A 26189-nucleotide genomic window follows, 5' to 3' on the forward strand; every position below is an offset into this window, starting at 1 on the left:
TAAGTAAATGCATTTGAACGTTATTTAATTTTTAACGCTTTTAGTCCAATTTGGACGTTAGGGAGCGTCTCCAAACTCACAGAACCAGAAGGCGGGGCAATAAGTTTCGCTGACAGGAATTAATCCAAAACGGAATCCCTTCTTCCGAGGCTCCCTCTCGGCGACGGAGGCTGCGCCGTGCAAACACCGGCCAGGCTCATCCAAGAGGGAGGCGAACAATTTCTTGCCATGAGGTGGAAAGAAACGGAGACTGAGGCAAATAAAACACTGGGGAAACTCCACCACCCCACAAAGAACGATGCGCTGTATTTCAACAGATCTAAAAGGCATCGAGCCGAAGAAAGGCCACTTTAGTTACTGACATATTTTACATGCACATACCGCAGAACAGATTCGAATCTGGATAAATCTGAGAGTCTTTCCTCCTCCAGGGAAAAGCACTTGACGATTCTCTTTTCCCACTTGCAGAAATTGGAAGAGGGTTGAGTTCCTTCCCCCTACCCCAGCTTCTGGGTCGAACATTTGTTATGGATTGCTGCAGTCTGACATATTCTATTTTATTATTTTATTTTAAAACCCCACCCGCCAAATAAACACGCCATCGAGCGCGCTGCTAAATACCTCTGGATATGTGAATTTTACCAAAATGCTCGCCTTTTCATTGGCCTGGGGTTGTTTTCCAGAAAACCCACTTCCATCCTTAATCAGAGGGAGAATTGCCCTGTATAAATACCCCTAGCTGACTGTCCTTAGGCATTTTTTGACTCGGCCCTCAAGTCCCACTGGGTCCAATGAGACTTATTTCCCAGTAAATCTTCGTAGGGGGGGGGGTGTCTGAAGGCTTCGGATCCCTCAAACTAAATGGGGGGGGGCAGGAGGAAAGATGGGGATAACTCTGGACTTCCCAAACCAGAATGGTTTCCCTTTATTTGCATTTAAAAACAAAAACATCTCCCCAACCCCTTAAGACGGGGCGCGGAGCGGGGAATCGGCCCAGTTGCGGTCAGCCCGCGCCTTCCTCCCTTTTGCAAACAAAGCAATATATAGGAAAGAGGGGCATCGATCCCAAATTAATCCACCGAGGAGGGACGGAGCAGCCTCGGCAACGGCCAGCCTGGAATTCTGTTCAACTAGCATATTTGTTAATGATTCCAAAGGGTGGGAAGGGGAGGGGGGAGGGGAGGAAGGGAGCTCCCCCCCCCCAGCAATTGCTCAGGTTTGTTCAATTTCATATCTCTAATTTCGAAAGGCAACCCTCGCAGATGCTCATTGCAATATCCGCCCCGCATTATCTTAGCTAATAAATTTGACCTATTGTTCGTTTGTTAAAATGATGTCACCACGGAACAGTCCCTAAGCTCCTATTCCAATGAATTAGGCCTTTATTGAAACCCGGGAGCCAATGGGAGGAGAGAGGCTTGTTTGGGGTGGCCAATGGCAGCTGCGGGAGAGAAATTAGAAGCAGGAACTCCAGGTTTGGTTCAAAAAAAGATGACAGAGAGCCTGGCGAGCTGGACCAGTCTTGGCAAAGTTTCAGTGTGACATCCATACACACCAAGAGGACCTTACATGGATCTACTGTGAAATAAGGAAGGGGAGCGTTTTTATAGGGGAATTCTTACGGTGTTGTTGTTGTTGTTGTGTGTTTTTTTTTAGGTTTTTTTTTTTTTACCCCTTCTCCTTTCGTTTGAGCCAATATTTCTAATTCACCAAGGATGGATCAGCCAACGAACACGCAGACCCCGCACCAACACGAACCCATCAGCTTCGGGATTGATCAGATTTTAAACAGTTCCGACCAGGAGACCCCTTCGCAACCCGCCCCGCGAGGATCAGACGTCGGCGGCGGCGGCGGCAGCGCGAATTACCTGGGCAGCCCCGTGGGCAGCCGGACGGGCGCCCCGTACCCTTCTCTCCCAGGCGCCTTCCCTGGCATCGGGGCGCCCTTCGAGGACTCTGGATCTTACAGTGTGAATCTCAGCTTGGCTCCATCTGGCGTGATCAGGGTGCCAGCTCATAGACCCATCCCTGGGGCAGTGCCACCTCCCATTTCTAGTGCCATACCAGCCATGCCAGCTGTACCCAGTCTTGGCAGCCTCAACTTCCCCTGGATGGAAAGCAGCAGACGCTTCGTCAAGGACAGATTCACAGGTAAGTGGAGGGGTGGTTGGGATGCGAGGAGGAGGGAGGGGGGGTGTCTCAGAGGCACGACCCCGGGAGAAAGAGAGAGGAGAGAGAAAGAGGGCGAACTTCAGCCCGCAAGTTCCTTTGGCAGCGTGTTTCCAAAGCGTCCGTGCTTCTAAAAATTATACTGATGTATGTGAATATACATACATTGCGCACACAGGCACTCAGCCTCAATATCATGCAGCTTCAACAGGGGGGAAAGAAATCTCCTTAAAAAAAACAAACCCCAATGCAATTCAGTTTTGTAGGGAGAGATAAATATTCCCATTTTGCTGATGTGGAATGTGTTCGTGTGTCTAAGTGAGGGAGGCGGTTGATCCGTTTGTGGTACCAAATGGTGGTTTCAGTATTTGGGCGGCCAGGACTGAGACGCAAACATTCTACTTATTCCCTTTTTATGTTTGTCTCTTAGGGATTTTCTTTTCTTTTCTATAAAAATCACCGTAAATAGTGACGGCCTGGAAAGCTGTCCCCTCGCCACTAATTTGAATCGACCCCCCGCGCTCAGAATTCAAAGCCTCGATTCTAATTCATGGTTTTCTGGGGCTGATTTGTTTAAATCGCAGTGTACAAGGAGAGAGGGGAAGGCGAGGGAATCGCCGTGCCTAATCTGATTACAGAATGTACGAGACGGGGCTGGAGGCGGAGAACAAGCAGCTAAAAACTAAATGAGAAAGCTAGGGTGGTAATTTAAATATCTTCGAATCCAACGCGGATTAGATGAAGGACGAGGAAACGGTGAGATGGGCAAGGTTAGAAAATCCCTTTTCAGATAAGCCCCCTCCCTTTATGAATGTGGTGGTGTTTCACTTCGGGGTGAAGGCATTTAATTGTGGAGAGAGGGGGGCTTTAGCTGAGGTGCCCATCAGCAAATCTTAGGATAAGCAGACAGAGAAAATGAATGTGATAACCCTTTAAACTTCGAGAGGCACTATATTAAATGTGATTATCTTCATCATCACTTGCTGGCTTGATGAGTATATTTCCTAGCCAGGAATGTACGCAATTTGGCCAGTTCCTGAAAACGAAAACTCTTATTTCCACTATTGCTTAACAGCTTCGCCTCCATCCATCCATCTCTCTTTCTCTCTTCAAGGCTGTTCTTACTTAGCCCGTCCCTGTTTTGGGTGGATGAGATGCGCTTTTTTTGGTCTCTACACCACATACCTTAACTTGCGCGCCCGCCTTCTCTGTGATTCGAAATTAATGGGTCCAGAATAACTTCGATTCCCTTTCACAAAGTCTCTCTAGGGAGGGCTTGAATCCCCACGTCACCCATAAGGATGGACTGGATGGGGGAGGGTGGTCATGGGCGGGACAAGCCACCCACTTTTGCCACCCGCCTAGTTACTGGGGAGGAATGTCACACAGCACTAAGAGAACTAAACTAATCCATGTTAAGCGCGCTTGAATGGGCGCCTCCAGGCGCTCTCCTGCGCTGCTTTCTCTTACCATGTCTAAGTGTCCAACTCCCGAGGCCTGCTAAGATGCTTCCGAAGCGGAGTTTATCGGCCATCAAAGCACTGTTGGCTTATAGAGGGAAGAGAAATGACGCCCCTCTGCCCCTCCCTCCCTGTGCTGCCCTGGGGGCCCCTAGCCTGGTTGGGGCAGGGCTCCCGTCTGTTTCTCTCTCTGCCCCCCGTTCCTTTGCGCGTCTCTCTCACCCTGCCCGCGTCTTCTGTCCTAGCGGCGGCGGCGCTCACTCCTTTCACGGTGACGCGGCGGATCGGGCACCCTTACCAGAACCGCACCCCGCCCAAGCGCAAGAAGCCGCGCACCTCCTTCTCCCGGGTGCAGATCTGCGAGCTGGAGAAGCGCTTCCACCGGCAGAAGTACCTGGCCTCGGCCGAGAGGGCGGCGCTCGCCAAGTCGCTCAAGATGACCGACGCGCAAGTCAAGACCTGGTTCCAGAATCGCAGGACCAAGTGGCGGTGAGTCGGTGGGTCAGTGGATGGCTGTGGGGTGGGGTGGGGGACCGAAGGAGTAAATGGGTAGGGTGGGGAGGGAGCAGGATACCTAGGGATCGGGGCCTACCCTTCGCCCTGACACCTTTCTCTGTCGCCACAAATGGAGTTGGTGAAAGAAGTGGTGCTGAAATGGACAGCGACCGAGGAAGAGCGCGGCGCTCTAATTCTAGCGGCGTGTGACTTCTCCTTTACTAGACAGAGTGGCAGAAGCGAAATTAAATAGAGCCGTAATTTATTCGGCGAGCGGGTGAGAATCTTTTCTCCCCACACCGTGATTATGAAACACTACAGAGCCCAACGCCAAATCCCAAAGTCCTTCCACAGGCATCCCGCGCTATTTTCGGCCCATCCGACTCTCTCTCTCTGAAAAGGAGGCGTTTGCCCTCCTTCCGCCGGCATCCTAAACGCCTGATCCTGAAAAGCGGAGCACGCACACATGGAGCCCGTTCTAGACGTCCCCTTCCATCCAGCGACCTCAGGCCCACTGGTTTGGAAGGTAGGATCTAGGTAATGACAGGGAAAAACAAACCAGTTGCTCACATTCTGTTCACGATAAATGCATCACATTGTATTTCTGGAGTTTTTGTTTGTTTTGGTAGAAATTAAGGAAGGCGACCACAGTACGAGGCAATAAATAATAATAATAATAATAATAATAATAATAATAATAATAATTAATAATATAGCGCGAATCCGGGAGTTAATAAAGAGGAACTCGCTCTCACAGCAAAGGTGAATCTGCAAAGAGATCGGTACAACATTGTGGCTCCTTTGCGGAATTAATAGTCAGGCGAGGACGGACACGGGTGTACACGCATTTCAAAAAGGATTAGAGATTGTTTCGTGGACAAAAGGCCTGTCTGTGCCAGCGATGGGGAGCTGGAGATCTCCCAGTTGTTCCAGGACTCCCATCATCCCTGACCATGGGCTACCTGGCTGGAGCTGATGGGAGTTGGAGTCTAACAGCCCCTCCCCCCCATTCCTTGCCTTTTGCTATGGAAACTAAGCAGAACTTCCAGGTTCGGAGGCAATTTATCTCTGAAAGCCGGGCGTCTGCTGAGACGTGGGAGCAAGAAGGGCTGTCGCTTTTATCCTCTGGCTTGTGCTGCCCGGATGATCGCTGCTGGAGGTAAAATACGGGACTGATCCAGCTAGGCGCTTCTGATTTATTTGGCTTCCAGGCGCGCAGAGGCACCGAGAAAAGCGTTTCCAGGGCCCATCGCCTTGGTAGGGGTCAATGGGAAAATGGAGTTGGGCTAACTACCTTCCTATGCTCCGTGGTTCCAATTCAGACCCCCCTTCCCTGATTCTTCTTGTCCTATAGAATCCCCGGGTTCAAACTTGCTTTAGAAATCACCCTGTGACTCTCGTAGTGAAAAATGAAATACACCCTCGCAACACCCCGAAACTGCTGTCCCAGAGGCGCAAACGGAGCGCAGACCGTCCATTTACTCTTTACACCAAAGCGCAAGGCTGAGCTCGGAGCGCAGTAAAAAAATATACCCGCCCTTTTATTTCCCCCAAACTTTAGACTCCTAGATTTGCTCTTCAAGCGTTCTTGAGAGCTACTGGACACACCTATATATACGTATATATTTGTGTGTGTGTGTCTTTTGAATGGCAACACGCTACTCGGAAGTAAACTCTGCCGACTTCCGTAGCAGTTCTTGCTTTTCCGAGTAAGCAGGGCGCGGAAGGCTCCGGCCTTTGGAGGCCGGATCTGCTCTCCTGGGAGGTTTGCTCGACGCCTGTCGGTCCAGAATCGTTTCCACTCTCGTTTGAGGCTGCAAACCGCTCCAAGGCCGCTGTTACTTGCAACGCTTTCTTTGTATTAGCGACGCTGACTACGCCTCGTCCTCCTCCGCTGTAGGACATCCGATTAATGGAAATGGAATCGTTTTGCGGTTGCGATGAGCGCCTAGGCCCTCGGACAAAAATGCCGATATAATTATTGTATTTGTGTTAACGGCACGATAACGTGAATGCTACGCTCACAGTAATGCTATAAAAACAACAATAACAGTATTATTATTATTATTATTAGCTATTCTTTTTAAAAATATTTTTTATTGAAACCTTTCAGCATAGATTACAATAAAAACAGATCAATCCAAAAAGTAAAAAAAGAAAATAACATGAAATATTATCATCATTTGGATTAAGAGATCTAAGTCCCGGGTCACAAACTGGAAACATTACAAGAGGAAAAACCGATTCTGTTTCCTCTGGAAATCTGTTGGACAGGGTCTCATTTGTAGGTTGAAAAAACCCACAATAGGGACCCACTTTTGGCATCTTGGCGCATAATAGCTGTCAGGCTCCTTCGTTTGCGACCCTTAACAGACGGAGGTTGGGCGAGAGCAGGGATTCGGCGCGGATTTCCTACCCGCATTCCTCACCCTGCGCCTAAAAACAAACCCAAAATAAAATAAAATAAAACAAAAACCTCGACCGCCTACAATCATCATTGAAATGCTTCTGGACAGTGGCTTAGCGTGGGTTGTTAGCACCAGGGGCAAGGCAAGTAATTTGCGCCCGCTAACCCTTGGATTTTAGCACTCGAGTCTCTTCCACTAGATTAGTTAGTGCGAGCGAGCGCCCCCCCCCCCAGATGTTGCGCCCGGTGCGGCCGGGCCCCCCCTGCACCCCCCACGCTACGCCACTGCTTCTGGACATTTTATGCAGTGCTGATTCAGGGTCCGCATTACGCCTATTCATTTGTAGCAGCGCAAAGGCAGGTCCGGAGACTGTTTCGCGTCGCTTGGCCACCAAAACAAGCGAGCAAAGTTCCTGGGAAAATGGGTTGGAATAGATGGACTGATAAATAAAAAAAAAAGCTCCTACCTTTCCCCTCCAGTCTCTCTAAAAACAAATATCCACACGCCAGAACAAAAGCCTTTTAATTCAGCTTTTGAAAATGAAGCCTTTCGGTCTGAAAAATGCGAAATACGTTTAAATTTTATTTTATTTTTTGGTTCTAAATTTGGGCATTGGGAGGGGGAGAAGTGAGAGAGGTTTTGTAGCTGGAAATTGTTTGGAAAGGGTAGAGAACCCCCCTCTCCCGTTATTGCAAAGGGTTGTTTTCCACATTTGAAAAAACCATAGCACTGTTCCATTTCCCCCAGTCTCGCCCCAGATGACTTGAAGGGCTCCTGCCGGATTCAGCCGGTTATTCACGGCTCTCCCCGGTCCCCCGCGGCTCGGTCAGAAATCATGCGCCTCTTTTCGAAAACTCGGGGTTTATTTTTGTTCCCCGCCCCCGCAATCGATGACGACGATTCCGATCCCCTCCTATGGAAATGCAACCGGCGTTTCAAGAACTGACCAGCAGCTGCAGAGGCCGCGATCGCCGCTGTCCGCGGCTCAAACAAGAGGCCTCGGCCGCCGGATCGGTGCCCCGCAGTTTAAAAAAATACCAGGATCCGGAGGGATTCCTGGGGAAATGCGTTGGAAGGCGAAAACCCTTGTTGAATGCCGGTGGTGATTGCGGGGCAAGGAGGAGGCTTACTCGCGAGGAAGTCGCCCCGCGTAGAAATCTGCGGCCCGGATTTCCGGGGAAACTGGCCTTAGCTGAGCAGAGCGCGGATGCGGGAGAAAGGGGTTTTTCCATCCCGGTGCCTCTTCGACTCCGTTTTTGAGCGGCCACAGGAGTCAAAGCGGTTCAGGGATTCCGGTCCTCACCCAGTCAACCCGTTCCTACTTTCCCAAACGGCGGTGAGTTCCAAGGGGCTTCACCGCGGCGCTGAAAAGCGCCAGGACTTTGGCCAACGAAGAAAGGCGTTTGGCGCCGAGATGTTCCATCCGCGGGCATTTCAAGGAGAATTTGCGCCTTTTGGGGTTAAAATTGGGCAGGCCATTTCCACCTGGCTTCCCGGGCAGGTGACCTCTGGGAGCGCCTCAAAATTTGGCCCAAATTCAGGAGAGATCGCTTTTGGAGAGCGGAGCAAGTCCGCGCGCCTGTGTAGACGCGCCGCGTCTCCATCTCGGGCGCATCATATCGCGGTTTCCTTTTCGTCGCGCTTTCTTGTTTCAAGGGACAAGCGAGACTGAAAGTTACGGGTGCGGGAAACCAAGGCTAACGCCTGCGCTAATTGAGGTCAAGGAATCTCAAATCCACGGGCTGCGGATCGGGCGCTGAATCTGCCTAGAAACGAAATCCTTCGAATTAACGGGTTCATGGCTCGCCCAGGCCTGACCTCCATGCCTCAGTTTCTCTCCTGCAGCCCTCTCCCGCCCATTTATCCTTGAATTCCTCTGACAAATTCTCGTACAAAGCGGGCCTTTCCTGCCCCACTTAAATTATGGGGATGCCCAGGTGTGCGCGCGGGTCTAGTTTGCTGGCTTACTTTGCGGGAGGGAGGAATGGGATTGGGGGAGTGTCGTCTCTTTTAGGGGTGGTATTGCTCTGCTTTGGAGAGCGTAGATAAGGGTTTTTTTGGCGGGGGGGGGTGTCGTTCAGTTTGGGAAACGTTGGGATGTGCGGCTCTCGTGTTTACTGAACGTCCCTCCTGGCTTTCTCGCGCCAAGTTTCTGGCGCTCGCCCGGCCTTGATTTGTGGGCGGCAGGTGCGAAGCAGTAGCAGTTGGAATAAATCGCGGAAAAAGAGGCACTTTCCTGCTTCTTCCGAGGGGCGGAAAAGGGAGGAGGTGGTGTCTGTGCCACGATCCGGTTAAAGCAGCCGGGGGCGATTCCTTGACGCGCCTGTCGCTTGGGGCGCCCAGGATGGGGGAACGGAAAGTCCTCGACGTGGTGGGATGGGCCGGCCGCCATCTGAGCCCCATCTGAGCAAGCTGCGCTCTTTGAAAGCCGCATCCCCCTCGCAGAAGGCAGAGTTATTATTTAAACGAATAAAAGGACCCTGTTAATTCGGAGCCCGTGGAAACTGTTCCGGCGAGCCAAAAGGGCTGCCACTGTGCGCCCGCTTGGGAGTAAAGCTCCACCGAACCCCTTCTTTTCTCCCGAGGAGGCCTGAGTCGCGCTGCTCGACCGGGGATCGCGCTGCTGCTCGACCGGGGGAGTTGAGCAAACTTAACCCCTCCTGAGTAAACCTGGGGCCTTCTCTCCAGGCTGCAAATCCTCTCTGCCCGTCTTTCTGTGAACTCGGGGGTGGAGGGCGGCCTTCTGAGTGAGCCCGGGTGGAATTTGCGGTGTCCAAAGAGAGAGAGAGAGAGAGAGAGAGAGAGAGAAAGAAAAGTACAGTGGTACCTTCGGTTAAGTACTTAATTCGTTCCGGAGGTCCGTACTTAACCTGAAACTGTTCTTAACCTGAAGCACCACTTTAGCTAATGGGGCCTCCTGCTGCTGCTGAAGCAAAGTTCTTAACCTGAAGCACTATTTCTGGGTTAGTGGAGTCTGCAACCTGAAGCGAATGTAACCTGAAGCGTATGTAACCCGAGGTACCACTGTATTTCGTTTGGGCTGGAAGGAAGCGGGCGGCCGGTGGCGCAGGGAACCTTCGGTTTCCCCTCGACGGCCACGGAAGGCGAGCGCGGGCTTTGCTTGGGCGTCGTCGGCTGCCTAGCGAGGGGACCTTCTGAGCTGTGCCTTTTTTCCTCTTTAGGAGACAGACGGCGGAGGAGAGGGAAGCCGAGAGGCAACAGGCCAGCCGGCTGATGCTGCAGCTCCAACACGACGCCTTCCAGAAGTCTCTGAACGACTCCATCCAGCCCGACCCGCTCTGCCTGCACAACTCCTCGCTCTTCGCGCTGCAGAACCTCCAGCCCTGGGAAGAGGAAGGCTCCAAGATCCCGCCCGTCACCTCCCTGGTGTAAAAGGATCTTGGCCCGGGCCGGCGGGCGGGCCTCGGAAAGGCAGACACCCTTCTCCACCTCTCCCTGCATGAACCGAAGGCCGAAACTCAGCAAAGAAGGTGCTCCGACCAAAAAAACCCACAACCGCGAAAAGGACCGAGGACGGGAAGCGGTCCGAGGACGCGAGTGCGCGCTGGCCGCGGGGAGGGGTGATCCCACTTCTGACACCACTGTTGCTGCCGCTGCTGGCGATGGACCCTCGCGGAGGCCCTCCGTATCCCTGGAGGAGACTGCATGGATTATTGTATGAGGAATGCTCTCGCCAGCCATATTCCTACCCCTCCACCCTGCCCACCGCCGCCACCAAGCAAGAACTACTTGGCTGGTTCTTGCCAGTTCAACGCTCCTTCCAGCCTTGGAAGTTTCCCCAAGCCTCTCTCGGCGGCCCAGAAGCGAGAGAGAAGGTCGCAGATCTCGCCTCCCCCGGCGAAAGGCAAGAGCCCCACCATATATCTGAATTTTCCAAGGGCAAGCAAGCAAGCGAACGAACAACAAAACAAACAAGAACTTTGCCTCGGTGTGTGTGTGAGTGAGTGAGCGAGTGAGCGAGTGAGCGATAAACTCTTGGGTACTGCGCCAGGAAAACCAGTGCGCCTCTTCCCGCATTGCCTCCCCTGGGCTAGATACCCGCTTCCCTACTCACCCGCAAGAGTCGATGGTGGGAGGGAGGGGATGCCGTCTTTTTGGGAAAGCTCTTGCCGGGTGCCTTCCGTTGCCCAGGCCTCCCAGTTCCTAATGGTTGGTTAATGGTGGCCGTCGAGACAAAACAGCCCCGACAGGGACCGGGAGTCTCCAAGCGGTGCCCCGGAGACAGGAGAAGGTGCGGGGGCGGAGAGAAGGAAAGGGGGTCATTTCTCTGTGTGTGTCTGTAAAAAGAAAATGTGAATAATTTAATTTATTTATGCCTCGAGATGCCGAGCACTGTTAATACGCAGAGAGAGGACTTTGATATTTCTATGGAAAGCGGAACAAATATTTTCGGTTGGCTCGAGAAAGGAGAATATAATAGGGGGGGCGCTTTCCTTCTTCCTCCGGCTCTTACCTTGGAAGGCCGGCCCTCCCACCCCGAAAACCACTTAGCAAAGGAAAATAAATCCATTATCTTAAGGAACCCTGTTAAGCTGAGAAGCCGCCCGCCCCCAGCTGTCTCCCAAGCGAAGCTAACGCCACCCGTAATTTATTCGCCACGGTAATAAGGGCTCCCCTTTCACGCCACGCAGACTTTCGGTTGCCTTTATTATGATTATTTTCCGCCCCAGCCTCCCCTTTCTGGCAGGCTACGAAGACGGAGCGAGGCTGGTTGGAGCGGGGGTGGTGGGGGGGAGCAAAAAAAGAAAATAAAGCAGCCTCCCTCCCCATGTCCCCCCCCCCAAACCCCATTGCGCAGCCGATGCCCTTTGCCCGCGACCGAAGTAGAGAGAAAGCGCCTTATGTTTCATAATAAAACTACGAAGGAAGAGCGGAGGTTGATCCAGACCGTGTATAATACTTTGTACTTGCTGAAAGGTGTAAATAAACGTTTTCTTTAAAAATGGTTCTGGTCTGAGCTGTGATTAAGGGAGCCTGAAACCTGGATTTTGAACGGCTAAGGCGGACTGAGGGGCTCAGTGTTTTCTCCCGCGCAGCTGACTCTTCCCCTTCAGCATCCGCAGCCCGAGAATCATCTACCTCCACCATCACCTGCTGGTCCTTTTAGCTGAAGATTTGAATTTTTGAATTTGAAATACTTGATTGTCACTTGTACAACTTGTATACAGTGTATACAACTTGTATATTACTGGAGCAGCCCCCACTCGGCTCTCTTAGTCTTAATTCCCCTCGTTTACTGATGCACACCCACCAAACCCGAAACTCAGTTGCCCTGTTGTTATCTTTTCATTCAGCAGCCTAACAGCCCATGGATAGAAGCTGTTCTTTACCCTGTTGGTGCTACTAATCATGCTTCTATATCTTCTGCCCGAGGGCAGGAGATCAGGAAAGTGTCGGCCAGGGTGTGAATCATTCCTGAGGAATTTTCCTCACTCTTCTGAGGCAACCTTCTTCCACGATGTCATCCAGGGATTCACGGGACAGCCCATAATATCTTGTGCTGTATTCACCACCCTCTGTAGGCACTTCCTATCAGTTGATGACAAACCAGCGTACCACACACCGTGATGCAGTATGAAAGGACACTTTCTATTGTGGACCGGTAGAAGGAGGTCATCAGATGTTGATTGACATTGATGATGGATACTGAACCTGGACAGGCCTTCTAGCTGCAGAGCAGGTGGTCTCCCACCTAGCGGAAGTCTCCTCCCGTAGAGGGGTGTGTGTGTGTGTGTTAGAGAGAGAGAGAGCGCGCGCGCGAGAGAGATCTCCAATCCCTAAGCTTTATGCAAGAGCTTGTCTCCTTCCTCCCATGATCTGAGAGCTGCAGAGACCCACAACACTGGGAGAGCTCCAGGTCGAATCTAGACACATACAAAGAACGGTGTGAAAATGCTCTTTTAAAAAACGTTTAAATTTATATATATTGACTTTGCCATTCACTCACCATCGCCATCTTGTGTCACATTTGCAAAATGCACTTAAAACGTTACATTTGCAGCTGTATAGCTGAGTCCCGGGGACGCGGGTGGCGCTGTGGGTTAAACCACAGAGCCTAGGGCTTGCCGATCAGAAGGTCGACGGTTCGAATCCCCGTGACGGGGTGAGCTCCCGTTGCTCGGTCCCTGCTCCTGCCAACCTAGCAGTTTGAAAGCACGAAGTGCAAGTAGATAAATAGGTACCACTCAGGCGGGAAGGTAAACGGCGTTTCCATGCACTGCTCTGGTTCGCCAGAAGCGGCTTAGTCATGCTGGCCACATGACCCGGAAGCTGTACGTCGGCTCCCTCAGCCAATTAAGCGAGATGAGCACCGCAACCCCAGAGTCGGCTACAACTGGACCTAATGGTCAGGGGTTCCTTTACCTTTACCTAGCTGAATCCACCCAGTAGTGATGTATGGAAGTGAGAGCTGGACCATAAAGAAGGCTGATCGCCGAAGAATTGATGCTTTTGAATTATGGTGCTGGAGGAGACTCTTGAGAGTCCCATGGACTGCAAGAAGATCAAACCTCTCCATTCTGAAGGAACTCAGCCCTGAGTGCTCACTGGAAGGACAGATTGTGAAGCTGAGGCTCCAGTACTTTGGCCACCTCATGAGAAGAGAAGACTCCCTGGAGAAGACCCTGATGTTGGGAAAGATGGAGGGCACAAGGAGAAGGGGGCGACAGAGGACGAGATGGTTGGATAGTGTTTTTGAGGTTACCAGCATGAGTCTGACCAAGCTGCGGGGGGCAGTGGAGGACAGGAGTGCCTGGCGTTCTCTGGTCCATGGGGTCACGAAGAGTCGGACACGACTAAACGACTAAACAACAACAACAACAACAACAACAAGCTGAATCCACAGGCTCCTTGTCAGAGCAGTGGACTCTGATCAGTGATCCACTTTGGGGTTTCTGAATGCGAAAGCCGGTCCCTCATCATCAGGCAGGGGCACAGGAGGAGGTGTGATGCAAGATGGGGCCCGGATCCTGTACCTTGAAGAAGGAATGCCAGCAGGCACAGCTCCTCCTGCTACTTGCCAGGAAATCCTCTTCTGGGCGATTATTACAGGCACAAGAGCTCTCATGGGTTGTCTGAAGCTGACTTGCAGGGCTGGGGAAACTTTTTGCGGCTGAATGCTGCCATCACCCTTGACCATGCTGACTGGGGCTGAGGGACTTCAGCAAGACCTGGGCAACTTGAAGGTTGCTCAGATCTGGTCCTAGCTGTCAACTTTTCCCTTTCCTCCCCCCCCCCAATTTTTTTATTGGTTTTCACAATATTATAAGCTAACAAACACACAAGACAAACAAACATAAATTATAGCCTTACTGAAAATTACACTTATTAACTTTGTTAAGTGACTTCCTCGCTTCCCCTTGGTTGAATTTCATTGCGTGTCCTTTTAACGGTTTTCCAAATCCCAATTCTTACGAAACTTAACTTAAACATTAACATTCTTAAATCTTCACCTTATGGAATTAAACATATTAATTCATCACTTAACATAAATAAAATCCTAAGCCAATTAAGTATCTGCAAGCTATTTTCAATTAATTTAACTTAACAAATTTAAATAGATAATCATTAAATTTATTCCACTCTTCCTGATACTCCTCCATCTTCTGGTTGCGGACTCTTCCGGTTAGGTCAGCTAGCTCTGAAAAATCCATCATCTTCATCTGCCATTCTTCTATTGTTGGTCATTGTTTGGTTTTCCACTTTTTAGTTAACAAAATACGAGCAGCAGTTGTGGCATACAAAAATAATTTCACATCTTTCTTGGGCAATTCCAAACCTGTTATTCCAAGAAGAAAGGCCTCTGGTTTCTTTATAAATGTATATTTCAACATTTTTTTCAATTCATTATAAATCTTTTCCCAAAAGTCTTCTGAAAACACAACTATTCCCTTTCCTTGCGAAGAATCCTATTTGGAATAAGGGAATTTCTCTTAAGAAAAGGGAAAAGTTTACAGTTATGGATCTGGTGGCTGTGATGCACAACTGGGCCACACCTGACCTAAGGTGGGTGGCGTACATTTTCCTATTGCTGCCTCCTTAAACCACAATTAATATTATTATCATTAGTACTGTAGTAGTATTCGGCAGTAAAATAGGGATAGGCGGGGAAAGGATGGAGACAAGATTAGCTCTTCTCTTTTTGGATGGATTCGTCTCCAAATGGGGAGCCAGGGATAGCTCTAATAATAATAACAACAACAACAACAACAACAACAACAACAACAACAACAACAACAATACAGTGGCACCTCGGGTTACATACGTTTCAGGTTACATACGCTTCAGGTTACAGACTCCGCTAACCCAGAAATAGTACCTTGGGTTAAGAACTTTGCTTCAGGATGAGAACAGAAATCATGCTCCATCGGCGCAGCGGCAGCAGGAGGCCCCATTAGCTAAAGTGGTGCTTCAGGTTAAGAACAGTTTCAGGTTAAGAACGGACCTCCGGAAAGAATTAAGTACTTAACCTGAGGTACCACTTTAATAAAAAATAAATACTTTTTCATTTATACCCTGCCCATCTGGCTGGGTTGCCCAAGCCACTCTGGGAACATAATAACATAAGAACATAATAAAACATCAAACATTAATAGTAGCAATCTGATCCAAAATAAAAGTCAAAATAACTTTAAAACAAACAACTTATATCAAACAAAGCAACATTCAGAATCTAATAGTAAACAGTAAAACTAAGCATCAGCAAATAGTACTTAAACAGTTCAACCACAATAAAGAATTACCAATATAATCAATGAAAGTAGAAGGAAATCACAATGCATAAAATACTACAAAACACACAAAACCATGTAAAAGGATCAAAATGAGAAACAAAGACGCACAACCTATAAAACTATTAATATATACATATATCCCTGAACTCCTCTCTTCCCAGCTGCTACTGCTGTTCTCAAAGTCATAATCTGGGAAAAGTGAGGTGGCGCAACACAGGTGGAAACTCCATTGCCTGACGAGGAACAGAAAGTCTCTCTCCCCTCACTTAGAAAACTAGCCTGTCAAGGAGCCGGCTAGACCTCAGGGCTTCGCCTTCCCCTGGTCCTTGCAGCAAGGGAAGCCCTCACAGCTGTCCTCAGCTGTGGTCTTCTTTCTGCAGATGGGGATGGACTTGCCGCTGGCTTGCATGGTCAGCTCTCAACTGCCAGACTTGAGCTGCCTCACCCTCTGGGGTGTTGGGTAAGCAAAAGAGGAGGTGCGATGCAGTAAGGGCATGTTTCTTTTTCTTAAATTTCTACACACCTTTTCTCCAGGGAGCTCATGACTCCTCCCCTTCCTCTTCTTTTTGCCTGTGGAGGAGAAAAGAGAAGCTTCTCATTCACCTCCATTCACCTGTCTTGCACGGAGCAGCAATCTGCTAAGGAAGTGATGGTCCTTCTAGTCTGTTGACAATTTACCATATTTTTTGCTCTATAAGACGCACCAGACCACAAGACGCACCTAGTTTTTGGAGGAGGAAAACAAGAAAAAAAATATTCTGAATCTCAGAAGCCAGAACAGCAAGAGGGATCGCTGCGCAGTGAAAGCAGCAATACCTCTTGCTGTTCTGACTTCTTGGATAGCTGCGCAGCCTGCATTCGCTCCATAAGACGCACACACATTTCCCCTTACATTTTAGGAGGGAAAAAGTGAGTCTTATAGAGCAAAAAATACAGTAATTTCTTTTTTTTCCCCTTCAATTTTTTTTTACTGGTTTTCACAACATTATAAACAAACAAACACATAAGACAAACCAACATAAATCATAGCCTTATTGAAAATTACACTTATTAACATTGTTAAGTGACTTCCTCGCTTCCCCTTGGTTGAATTTCATTGCATATCTTTTTAACAGTTTTCCAAATCACAGTTCTTGTAAAATTTAACTTAAACATTAACATCCTTAGATCTTCACATTATGAAATTAAACATATTATTTCGACACTTAACATAAATAAAATCCTAAGCGAATGAAATGTCTGCAAGCTGTTTTCAGTTAATTTAACTTAACATATTTAACTAAGTAATCACTAAATTTAATCGACTCTTCCTGATACTCCTCCTCCTTCTGGTCGGGGACTCTTCCGGTTAGGTCAGCTAGCTCCGAAGAATCCATCATCTTCATCTGCCATTCTTCTATCGTTGGTAATTCTTGGGTTTTCCACTTTTTAGCTAACAGAATACTCACAGCAGTTGTGGCATTCAAAAATAATTTAACATCTTTCTTGGGCAATTCCAAACCTGTTATTCGTAGAAGAAAGGCCTCTGGTTTTTTTATAAATGTATATTTCAACACTTTTTTTCAATTCATTATAAATCTTTTCCCAGAAATCTTTCACCTTGGGACAGGTCCACCACATATGATAAAAGGTTCCTTCCTTTTCTTTACATTTCCAACATAGATTGTCACAGTTACGATATATCTTTGCTAATTTTACAGGAGTCAAATACCATCTGTACATCATTTTCATTATATTTGTTGACAATTTAATTTCTGTAGGTGTGGAGGGGTAGTGATCCTGAGGTATGTTAATCTCCCCCCGTGTCACCTAGACACCAGAGTAAGACAGACAGACAGACAGACAGAATGAATGAATGAATATATATTGAATATTGAAGCCATTTTGCAAATGTTTTAGACGAACTCTTCCCAGCGGGCAGCATCCATCCATTGCAGGAGAGGTGATGTTTTCCACCTTGCTAGCTAGGAATCTTGATATCCAAGATTTCTCTCTTTCTCTCCAGTCAAGAACTTTCTTGAGGACTCTCTCCCCCCCCCCCCGCCGTTCCTCATCCCTTTTGTTGCTGAAGAGGTACCTTCACCGTCAAGACCAGGAACCCCAAAGAATGAGGAAAACAATATTAAACTCTCCTTCTGCAACCTATCAGAAACCTATTCTGCAACCCTTTCACCTTCTGCTTTGAATCTCAGTCAGGCATGGGCGTAGCCAGGATTTTTGTTAGGGGGAGCAGGCCTTTTGTCTTGGGGGGGCAGAACTTCAGTTTGCTATGTATTTTTTAATTGATTTTTATTTATTTAGGGGGGCAGCTGCCCCTCCCTGCCCCCTGGCTACGGCCATGCAGTCAGGCCCCTTTTTCTTGCCCTCTTGCCTCCCCTGCTTTGCTTATTTCTTCCTCTTTAGTTGTCTCAACCCAAAATCTCAGACTCCTGATACACTCACTCATCTCGGCCTCCCACCTTTCTTCTGATTTTAATCTGAAAACTCCCCAAAGCCCCACATCCCAAACCTCCCTCATTCCTCTGCCTTTATGGTACAACAGGGGTCGGCAAACCTTTTCAGCAGGGGGCCAGTTCACTGTCCCTCAGACCTTGTGGGGGGCCGGACTATATTTTGGGGAAAAAAATATGAACGAATTCCTATGCCCCACAAATAACCCAGAGATGCATTTTAAATAAAAGGACACATTCTACTCATGTAAAAACACGTGGATTCCTGGACCGTCCATGGGCCAGATTTAGAAGGCGATTGGGCTGGATCCGGCCCCTGGGCTTTAGTTTGCCTACCCATGTGGTACAACCTTTACCTCTTCATCCAGCACCCTCACTCCCCTTTCTCTGACTACATCCTAGTTTTCCTGTGTGATTCTAGGAAAGCTTCTAAGAATAACATTTGTACTCATTTTAACTCTCCTAAACTGAAGCTGACATTTGCCTACTGTTTTCTTATTTTGTTTGTTTTCTATTGTAGTCAATGTACTAATTCCCACTGATAGCATAACGTTTACTTCTGATTTATCTCTGCCCTCTGAGTTAACTTTTTGGGTGCCAAACTCTGGAGCGTATCCAGGTCTCGATGACGAAGGATCCACAAGACGGAGTGTTGGATTGCGTGCGAGAATTTCAGGTTTGTGTGCAAAAAGTGCACACGTCATAACTATGCAGTGTGCAAAACATACCTTCTCCAACGAATTTATTTACAAACACATTATTGCTCTTCCCTTAGAATTTGCCAATCTACTGAGGCTACAAGTTGAGTGTGTTTGCGTGTGGCAGGGAGGGTGGAGCTAGGTTGAAGGTAAAGGGACCCCTGACCATTAGGTCCAGTCGTGACGGACTCTGGGGTTGCGGCGCTCATCTTGCTTTATTGGCCGAGGGAGCCGGAGTACAGCTTCCGGGTCATGTGGCCAGCATGACTAAGCCGCTTCTGACAAACCAGAGCAGCGCACGGAAACGCCGTTTACCTTCCCGCCGGAGTGGTACCTATTTATCTACTTGCATTTTGACGTGCTTTCGAACTGCTAGGTTGACAGGAGCAGGGACCGAGCAACAGGAGCTCACCCCGTCGCGGGGATTCGAACCACTGACCTTCTGATCATCAAGTCCTAGGCTCTGTTTTTTAACCCACAGCGCCACCCACGTCCCAGCTGGGTGGAGCTAAGGAAACCAAATACAGACCAATATTTAGAAGCTTCTCTCCACACCCCAATTCCATGTGAAAATGGGGTCCTTTACCAATATCAAGGGGTCTTGCCTTTCCGTCATTTGTAATGTGAGCTCTTCTCTGCTGGCCTGAACTCTCCAAGCCTCTTTCAATAAGCTGCATTTATTTTGTGGCATCGATTGCTGGATCTCTGCCACCCGATCCATCTCAGGCAGGATGCTTCTGACTCTGAACATCTTTAAAAAACCTGCACTCTTAAAAGGAGAACTTGCCACATACGAGCTTCTTCTTCCCAGGATCCATCAGAAAGAGACGAAGGCTGAATGTTTGCAGTAGGGCAAAGTGCAAAGAAAGTTTTATTCAGTTCCAGGCTGGATCTAAGACGTGGAATTGGTTTATCAGCCATTCTCCCTCCCACTTCCAGGGAACTGGAGAACTGCAGGCTAGAGACCTGTAACACTGATCTTTCGGTCATTTGCCGAACTATGGTTCTCAGGATTCTTTAGGCAAAGCCGCAATAGCCGCAATGAGCATCAAATCCATGTACATTTTCAGCGCACATACATATCTAACATGCCTTCGAAAGCTAGAAAGGAACATCTGTTTGAGAGCTAAACTTTACAAAGTCCAGAAAATGATCAAAATGGGGGGGGGGGGCGGTTATTGGGTTGCTTTCGTTTTTTATTATGTATTTTGTGTTTTTATATTCTGATTTTATGTTGTAACCGCTCTGAGACTTGCAGGCAAAGGGTGGTATACAAAACAAACAAACAAAATGATGATGATGATAATAATGATAATGACAAAACTACTACTACTACTACTAGGGACGCGGGTGGCACTGTGGGTTAAACCACAGAGCCTAGGGCTTGTCAATCAGAAGGTCAGCGGTTTGAATCCCCGTGATGGGGTGAGCTCCCATTGCTCGGTCCCTGATCTTGCCAACCCAGCAGTTTGAAAGCACGTCAAAGTGCAAGTAGATAAATAGGTACCACTCCAGCAGGAAGGTAAATGGTGTTTCTGTGCGCTGCTCTGGTTCGCCAGAAGCAGCTTAGTCATGCTGGCCACATGACCCGGAAGCTGTACGCTGGCTCCCTCAGCCAATAAAGTGAGATGAGTGCCGCAACCCCAGAGTTGTCGCAACTGGACCTAATGGTCAGCGGTCCCTTTACCTTTAGCTTTAAATGAGATTATCCAGGAAAAGCAAGTTTACAGCTCTCGCTGAGTTTCTATACATAACGTACATATGTAAAAGGCTCATTTATAGTTATATTTTGGGAATGGTTTGTGTACTTATGTAGCTGCATTGTTTTATACTTTCTGGACGTCCCATGAACATAGTATAAAGTAGTTGTGTTCTTTGTTATAAATCAAACACTGCTAGGAGTTGGCTCTTTTTGTTTTCCAATGTATTTCTTATCAATTAAAAAAAATTGCATGTGGCACATGCAAATTTGTATTCTGAAAATGTGGCCCAGAGAGAAAAATTTGAAAACCACTGCCTTATAAGGTGCACTGGAGGATTCAGGTCTGCTTTGGGTTGTCTTAGGAAACCTTGTTTCTAGTCTGTGCTGGGCGATTGTGGTTGCCGGTAAAGAAAAGCTGAGATGTCATCTTTAATCTGACCTTCTAACAGTGAACTCAGGCAGAGAGTGATGATGGATATCTATCCAGAACAAAGCCACCGAGACGAAACGGCATTCTTGGGGAAATCTCAAAGTTTAAAGAAGTACGAAAATCCTTAAATTTTTTTAAGCATTCAGAAATATTTTAAAAACAAAACAGCCAGTGAAGAATGGAGCGTATCACTTGGGCAAAAAAAGAAAATAAGAGAATGAGGGCTGCCTGACTAGAACCCCAAACAGGAGCAGCGTCTCTGTAGGTGATGAAGATTCACTGCAATATTTTGCAGCATAAATTGTTTTTTGCCTTTAGTTAATGGTCCCAGAAGATAAAGATTCCGGAATTGCTTCCTAGTCAAAAACACCAATTCCTAGTAAAAAATCAAATAAAATCCTTAATTAAAATTAAATTCAAATAATTAAAGCAATCCTTCATGGGCCTGGCACACAGCACTCTCAGCGGCAGGCAGTTTTATGGCTCTGTTCCAGTTTTGGGTGCCTCATCGAACTCAGACCAGCTAGAACCACCCTTCGGCTGATTCAATGTTCCAGATTGGGATCCTTAGTCCTAATTGGTGAATATGGAAGTCGCAAACCATCAGCAGGGGTTGCAAAAGACTGTCCCCCTGTTCCCAGTGCTATAAGTTTTTATCCTCACTTGCTGAATCTAAAAAAATGTAGTATAAACACTGACAACTGGGAAACACTGGCCTGCGAGCGCTCCAGCTGGAGAACAGCCTTTACCAAAGGTGTCATGGGCTTTGAAGACACTCAAACTCAGCACGCAAGGGAGAAACATGCTAAGAGGAAGGCGTGTTTGGCAAATCCACACCGTGATCAGCTCCCACCCAGGAACCAATGTCTCCACTGTGGAAGGATGCGTGGATCCAGAATTGGCCTCCACAGTCACTTACGGACTCATTGTTAAAACCGTGTTAATGGAAGACAATCTTACTCGGCTACGAGTGATCACCAAAGAGAGAAGAAATATAAATTTTTATCACCCATATGTGAGATGTGGTAGGTTCTGGCAGATGGGATCCTCATAACAGAGAGTCCTGGTTGCACTCGGGACCCAAGAGCTCACCTGACAGGGTTAAAATGGGGGCGGAGGAGCAAGAAGTCCTGGCCGTTCCCCTGGGATCACGCCAGGCGATTTTAGCCAATACCCAGTGGGTGGCATGATCCATGGGGCTTTACAAACGGCAGTGTGACATAAGCAGGGGCACTTGCTTCACACTGTTGAACACCCGCCCACCCTCCCTAGTTTAGGTAGAGTCGCTTGGCCTTGCTTTGGTTTGGGTCGCCTGTTTTGGAACAGGGGCTGAGTAGGAACTTTTCCATTTGGCAGATTGGCTTTAGCCATTAGGTTTTCACCTACCCCTTAGCAAATCCTCACAACTTGTAAGGTGGCGGTTAGGCATTGGCTCAGTTGGACTGTGGGGAGGGGAGGTGCGACCATCACCTGCCCCTCCAGGAACTGGGTATTCCGTTAAAGTAATTGGGGGGTCCTGGATCTTGCCTGACATCTGCTTGAGGGGCTAGGGCCACAGGACCACAGGAACCCCAGGGTGAGCTTAGGTTGGTCCTGATCAACCTAGCTCTTTCGTTTGGTTTACCCCATTGGATGATCACCCTGAGAGGTGGAGCCAGTTATAGTGGGGAGTCAATGCCTAAGCCAATACCGCTCACATGATTGTATTTCAATAAAGTTCTGGCCAAAATTTGCCCCAAAACTAAAACTAATATAAGTGTCTGTGTGTATTTATTTTGGGGGTGGGTCTTGGGGCCTCGAGGCACAAAACTTTCTCACGTCCAAGTGCACCCCTCTAGCTGTGAGTCACAAGATAAAAGCTGAAGGCCAAGTAGTCTTTAACTCTTGACCTTTGGCTCACATCCCTGCCTAAGAAGTTCCAAATAAATGCGGAGGAAGGTGGGTGGAGGAAAAGCAAATGCAGCAGAAGGCTTTTCAGGTAGCACCAGTTCCACTTTCCTCTGCAGATTTGGGACCACAACTCCTATCAGGCTCCAGCCAGCAGAGGAGCTCATGGGAGTTGTAGTCCCAAATATCTGAGGTTGGGGAAAGCTGACTTACACCAACACAAAGATGTAGTAGTAGTAAAAAGGTAAAGGTAAAGGGACCCCTGACCATTAGGTCCAGTCGTAGCCAACTCTGGGGTTGCAGCGCTCATCTCACTTTATTGGCCGAGGGAGCTGGCATACAGCTTCCAGGTCATGTGGCCAGCATGACCAAGCCGCTTCTTGCGAACCAGAGCAGCGCACAGAAACGCTGTTTACCTTCCCACCAGAGTGGTACCTATTTATCTACTTGCACTTTGATGTGCTTTCGAACTGCTAGGTTGGCAGGAGCAGGGACTGAGCAACGGGAGCTCACCCCGTTGCGGGGATTTGAACCGCCGACCTTCTGATCAGCAAGTCCTAGGCTCTGTGGTTTAACCCACAGCACCACCCGCCTCCCCTAATCTCATTTATATTAGATTTAATCCGAGTCAAACAACTCTCATCTCACCAGCACAAAGAAGCCTTTCTCTTTTCTGATTTTTCATTTGTTAGAGTTGAAAATCCCTGTTCACAAAATAATAATAATAATAATAATAATAATAATAATAATAATAATAATAATAATTTATACCTGGTGTGTGCTGTAAGAGGGAGTGAGAGAGGCAGGTAGAGGCACCAAATTTTAGTGTCACACATGCTCAAATTGTGACTACTGAATATAGGAAAGTGTGCGGTTATGTGCTTTCCTCTCTGTTTCTTGGTGGCGGCTGATGCTTCCCTGGGAGAGGGCATCATGCAGCACCCAAAAACCCAGATGTGCCCATGGACCTACAAATGTGGGTGACCTCTGCCCCAGAACGATGCCATGTCAGGCACATGGTAGGAAATTTTAAAATAAAGCTAAGTGGGGGCGCCACAGCCCAAGGTTGCTGAGCATTGACACTGGCCCTATCCTGCTCTAATCTGCATCATTATCATGTGTCTTCTACTATTGCCTTCCAATTAATTAATTAATTAATTCTTCCTCGCCCATCTGGCTGGGTTTCCACAGCCACTCTGGGCAGCTTCCAACAGAAGCTTAAAAATACATTAAAGCATCTGTCATTAAAGACTTCCCTAAACAGGGCTGCCTTCAGATGTCTTCTAAAAGTCAGATTGTTGTGAGGGGAGAGACTACACCAGGCAAGGTCTCCTTCCACCTGCCTTGCCCCACTCTCTGCTTCTCAATGTGTATTGTATTGTTTTATGTACTGTGGCTTGCCGTTGTTTTATTGATTATAGTTTAGATATTATTGTAAGTGTTGAGTGGATTTTTGTTTAACTTTTATATGGTGATATTATTATTTTATACTATTCTAGTGACTGTCGAATGTTACTTTTTTTGATGGAGGTTGCCTATTTTAAAGTTATGTTTTATTATCACATTTTTCTATTGCATTAGATTGTTATAAGATGTACATTTTTTGTTTCTTCAGCTTGTAAACCACCTTGAGTATTGTAAGATAGAAAGACGGTATACAAATTAAAAATGATGATGATGATATTCCTTTGACATCTGATGGGAGGGCATTCCACGGGGCAGGTGCCACCACTGAGAAGGCCCTCTGCCTCGTTCCCTGTAACCTTGCTTCTCGCAGGGAGGGAACTGCCAGAAGGCCCTCGGCGCTGGACCTTTGAATGCCCTTCTATTTGCCAACAAATTTCATGTTCCCTGAGGTGTCCAATTATCTGGGCAGGATGGTATTTTATGTTGTCAAAAGCCAGGCATCAGACACATGGGCCTGGATAGCATTCTGCTCTGAAGTATTTAGAAAGAGAATATCAATCTCCATCGCCTGTGCTGGCTAAATGCCGCAGCTGCCAACTGCGAGGGTCATGTTAGGGTTGTGTGTGTAATACATTTTATGGGGTCAGCAAGCAAGCTGCTGAAATATTGCAGAGCTCCAACCTCTGCCAAGCCTCTTAGCCATTAGGTAACTGGAGGTAGAATCCTCAGGTCTTCCAGAATGTCAAACTTCTTTTGATTGATCCCATTCATTTCGCAGCCATTGTATGTTGGCATATGCCACATCCAATCCATTAGCTGTGTGCATTCAAATGCACTTAAGTTTTTATTGCTTCTAGTTCTGTGTCATCAGCAAAGAAAGGTAAAGTTGATCTTCATCTAAATCACTGTCACGGATTATTGCGATTGATTACAACAAGCAAAGAGAGCTTTTTCAAGTTTAAAAGTTATGCTCCTTTTATTTCCCCAAGTAGTAATCTGTGCTGTTTAAGTTATTGCACTAGGGCTGCGTCTGAAAATACGGTGTATATTACATTCCTTGTTTCAAACATTTCTTTTAGTGTTAGCTTCTCTCTCTCTCCCCCCCTCCAATTCTCTGTCTTGTTCTGCTTTTATTTCTTCCTAGTGCTTACTTTGTAAGATAGAATAGAAACTCAAAAAGGCTGTTTGAAGATTTTCTTGAGTTGGCTGGGGGTCTTCTGAGTGTGCCATCAATGTGTAGAGCCAAACTTGGCCCTCCAGCTGTTTTGGGACTACAACTCCCACCATCCCTGGCTAACAGGACCAGTGGTCAGGGATGATGGGAATTGCAGTCCCAAAACAGCTGGAGGGCCAAGTTTTGGCCATCACTAGTGTAGAGGCACAAGTCAATTCTGTGTCCAGGGCATCTGTCTACCAGCTCCATCTGGTACACAGGCTGAGACCCCACTTGTCTCATCAGAGTGGCAAATGCTCTGGTTATCTCCCACTTGGACTGCAATGCGTTCTACGTGGGGCTACCTTTGAAGGTGACTTGGAAACTACAACTAATCCAGAATGTGGCAGCTAGACTGGTGACTGAGAGTGGCTGCCAGGACCATATAACGCTGGTCCTAAAAGAATTACATTGGCTCCCAGTAGGTTTCCAAGCACAATTCAAAGGGTTTTGCTGAAAGCCCTAAAAGGCTTCCACCTCCATCGTCCAGCAGATTCTAAACAGATAAAGAGCTACAGTATGTGATTTTAAGAAGACACTTGAAGGCAGTCTTGTTCAGGGAAGTTTATAGTGTTTGATGCTGTATTGTGTTTTCACTATTTTTTGTTGGGAGCCACCCAGAGTGGCTGGGGCAACCCAGTCAAATGGGTGGCGCGCACACACACACACACACACACCCACACATATGGAAAAGTAAAGGGATGTGGGTGGCGCTGTGGTCTAAACCACTGAGCCTCATGAGCTTGCTGATCAGAAGGTCAGCGGTTTGAATCCCCGTGACGGGGTGAGCTCCCATTGCTCAGTCCCAGCTCCTGCCAACCTAGCAGTTTGAAAGCATGCCAGTGCAAGTAGATAAATAGGTACACTGTGGTGGGAAGGTAAACAGCATTTCTGTGTGCTCTGTCATGGTGTTCCATTGCGTCAGAAGCAGTTTAGTCCTGCTGGCCACATGACAGAGAAAGGTGCCTGTGAACAAACACCGGCTCCCTCAGCCTGAAAGCGAGATGAGTGCCACAACTCCATAGTCGCCTTTGACTGGACTTACACCATCCAGGGGTCCTTTACCTTTTACCTTTACCTACCTTTTGTGTACAAATAAATGTGGTTGATTCATTAC

General features: G+C 47.8%; 1 protein-coding gene across 1 annotated transcript; it reads left to right on the plus strand.

The window, feature by feature from the left end:
- Positions 1–1715: 1715 nt before the first annotated feature.
- On the plus strand, positions 1716–10075 carry TLX3 (T cell leukemia homeobox 3; the record flags this gene model as incomplete). Its single annotated transcript, XM_079970096.1, has 3 exons — positions 1716–2151; positions 3875–4118; positions 9715–10075. 3 exons carry the CDS (start codon positions 1716–1718, stop codon positions 9923–9925), a joined length of 891 nt encoding a protein of 296 aa, XP_079826222.1. The 3' UTR covers positions 9926–10075.
- Between the last annotated feature and the right edge of the window lie 16114 nt (positions 10076–26189).

Source organism: Podarcis cretensis (genome assembly GCF_951804945.1).
Source record: "Podarcis cretensis genome assembly, chromosome: 3".
In the NCBI taxonomy this organism is placed as follows: domain Eukaryota; kingdom Metazoa; phylum Chordata; class Lepidosauria; order Squamata; family Lacertidae; genus Podarcis; species Podarcis cretensis.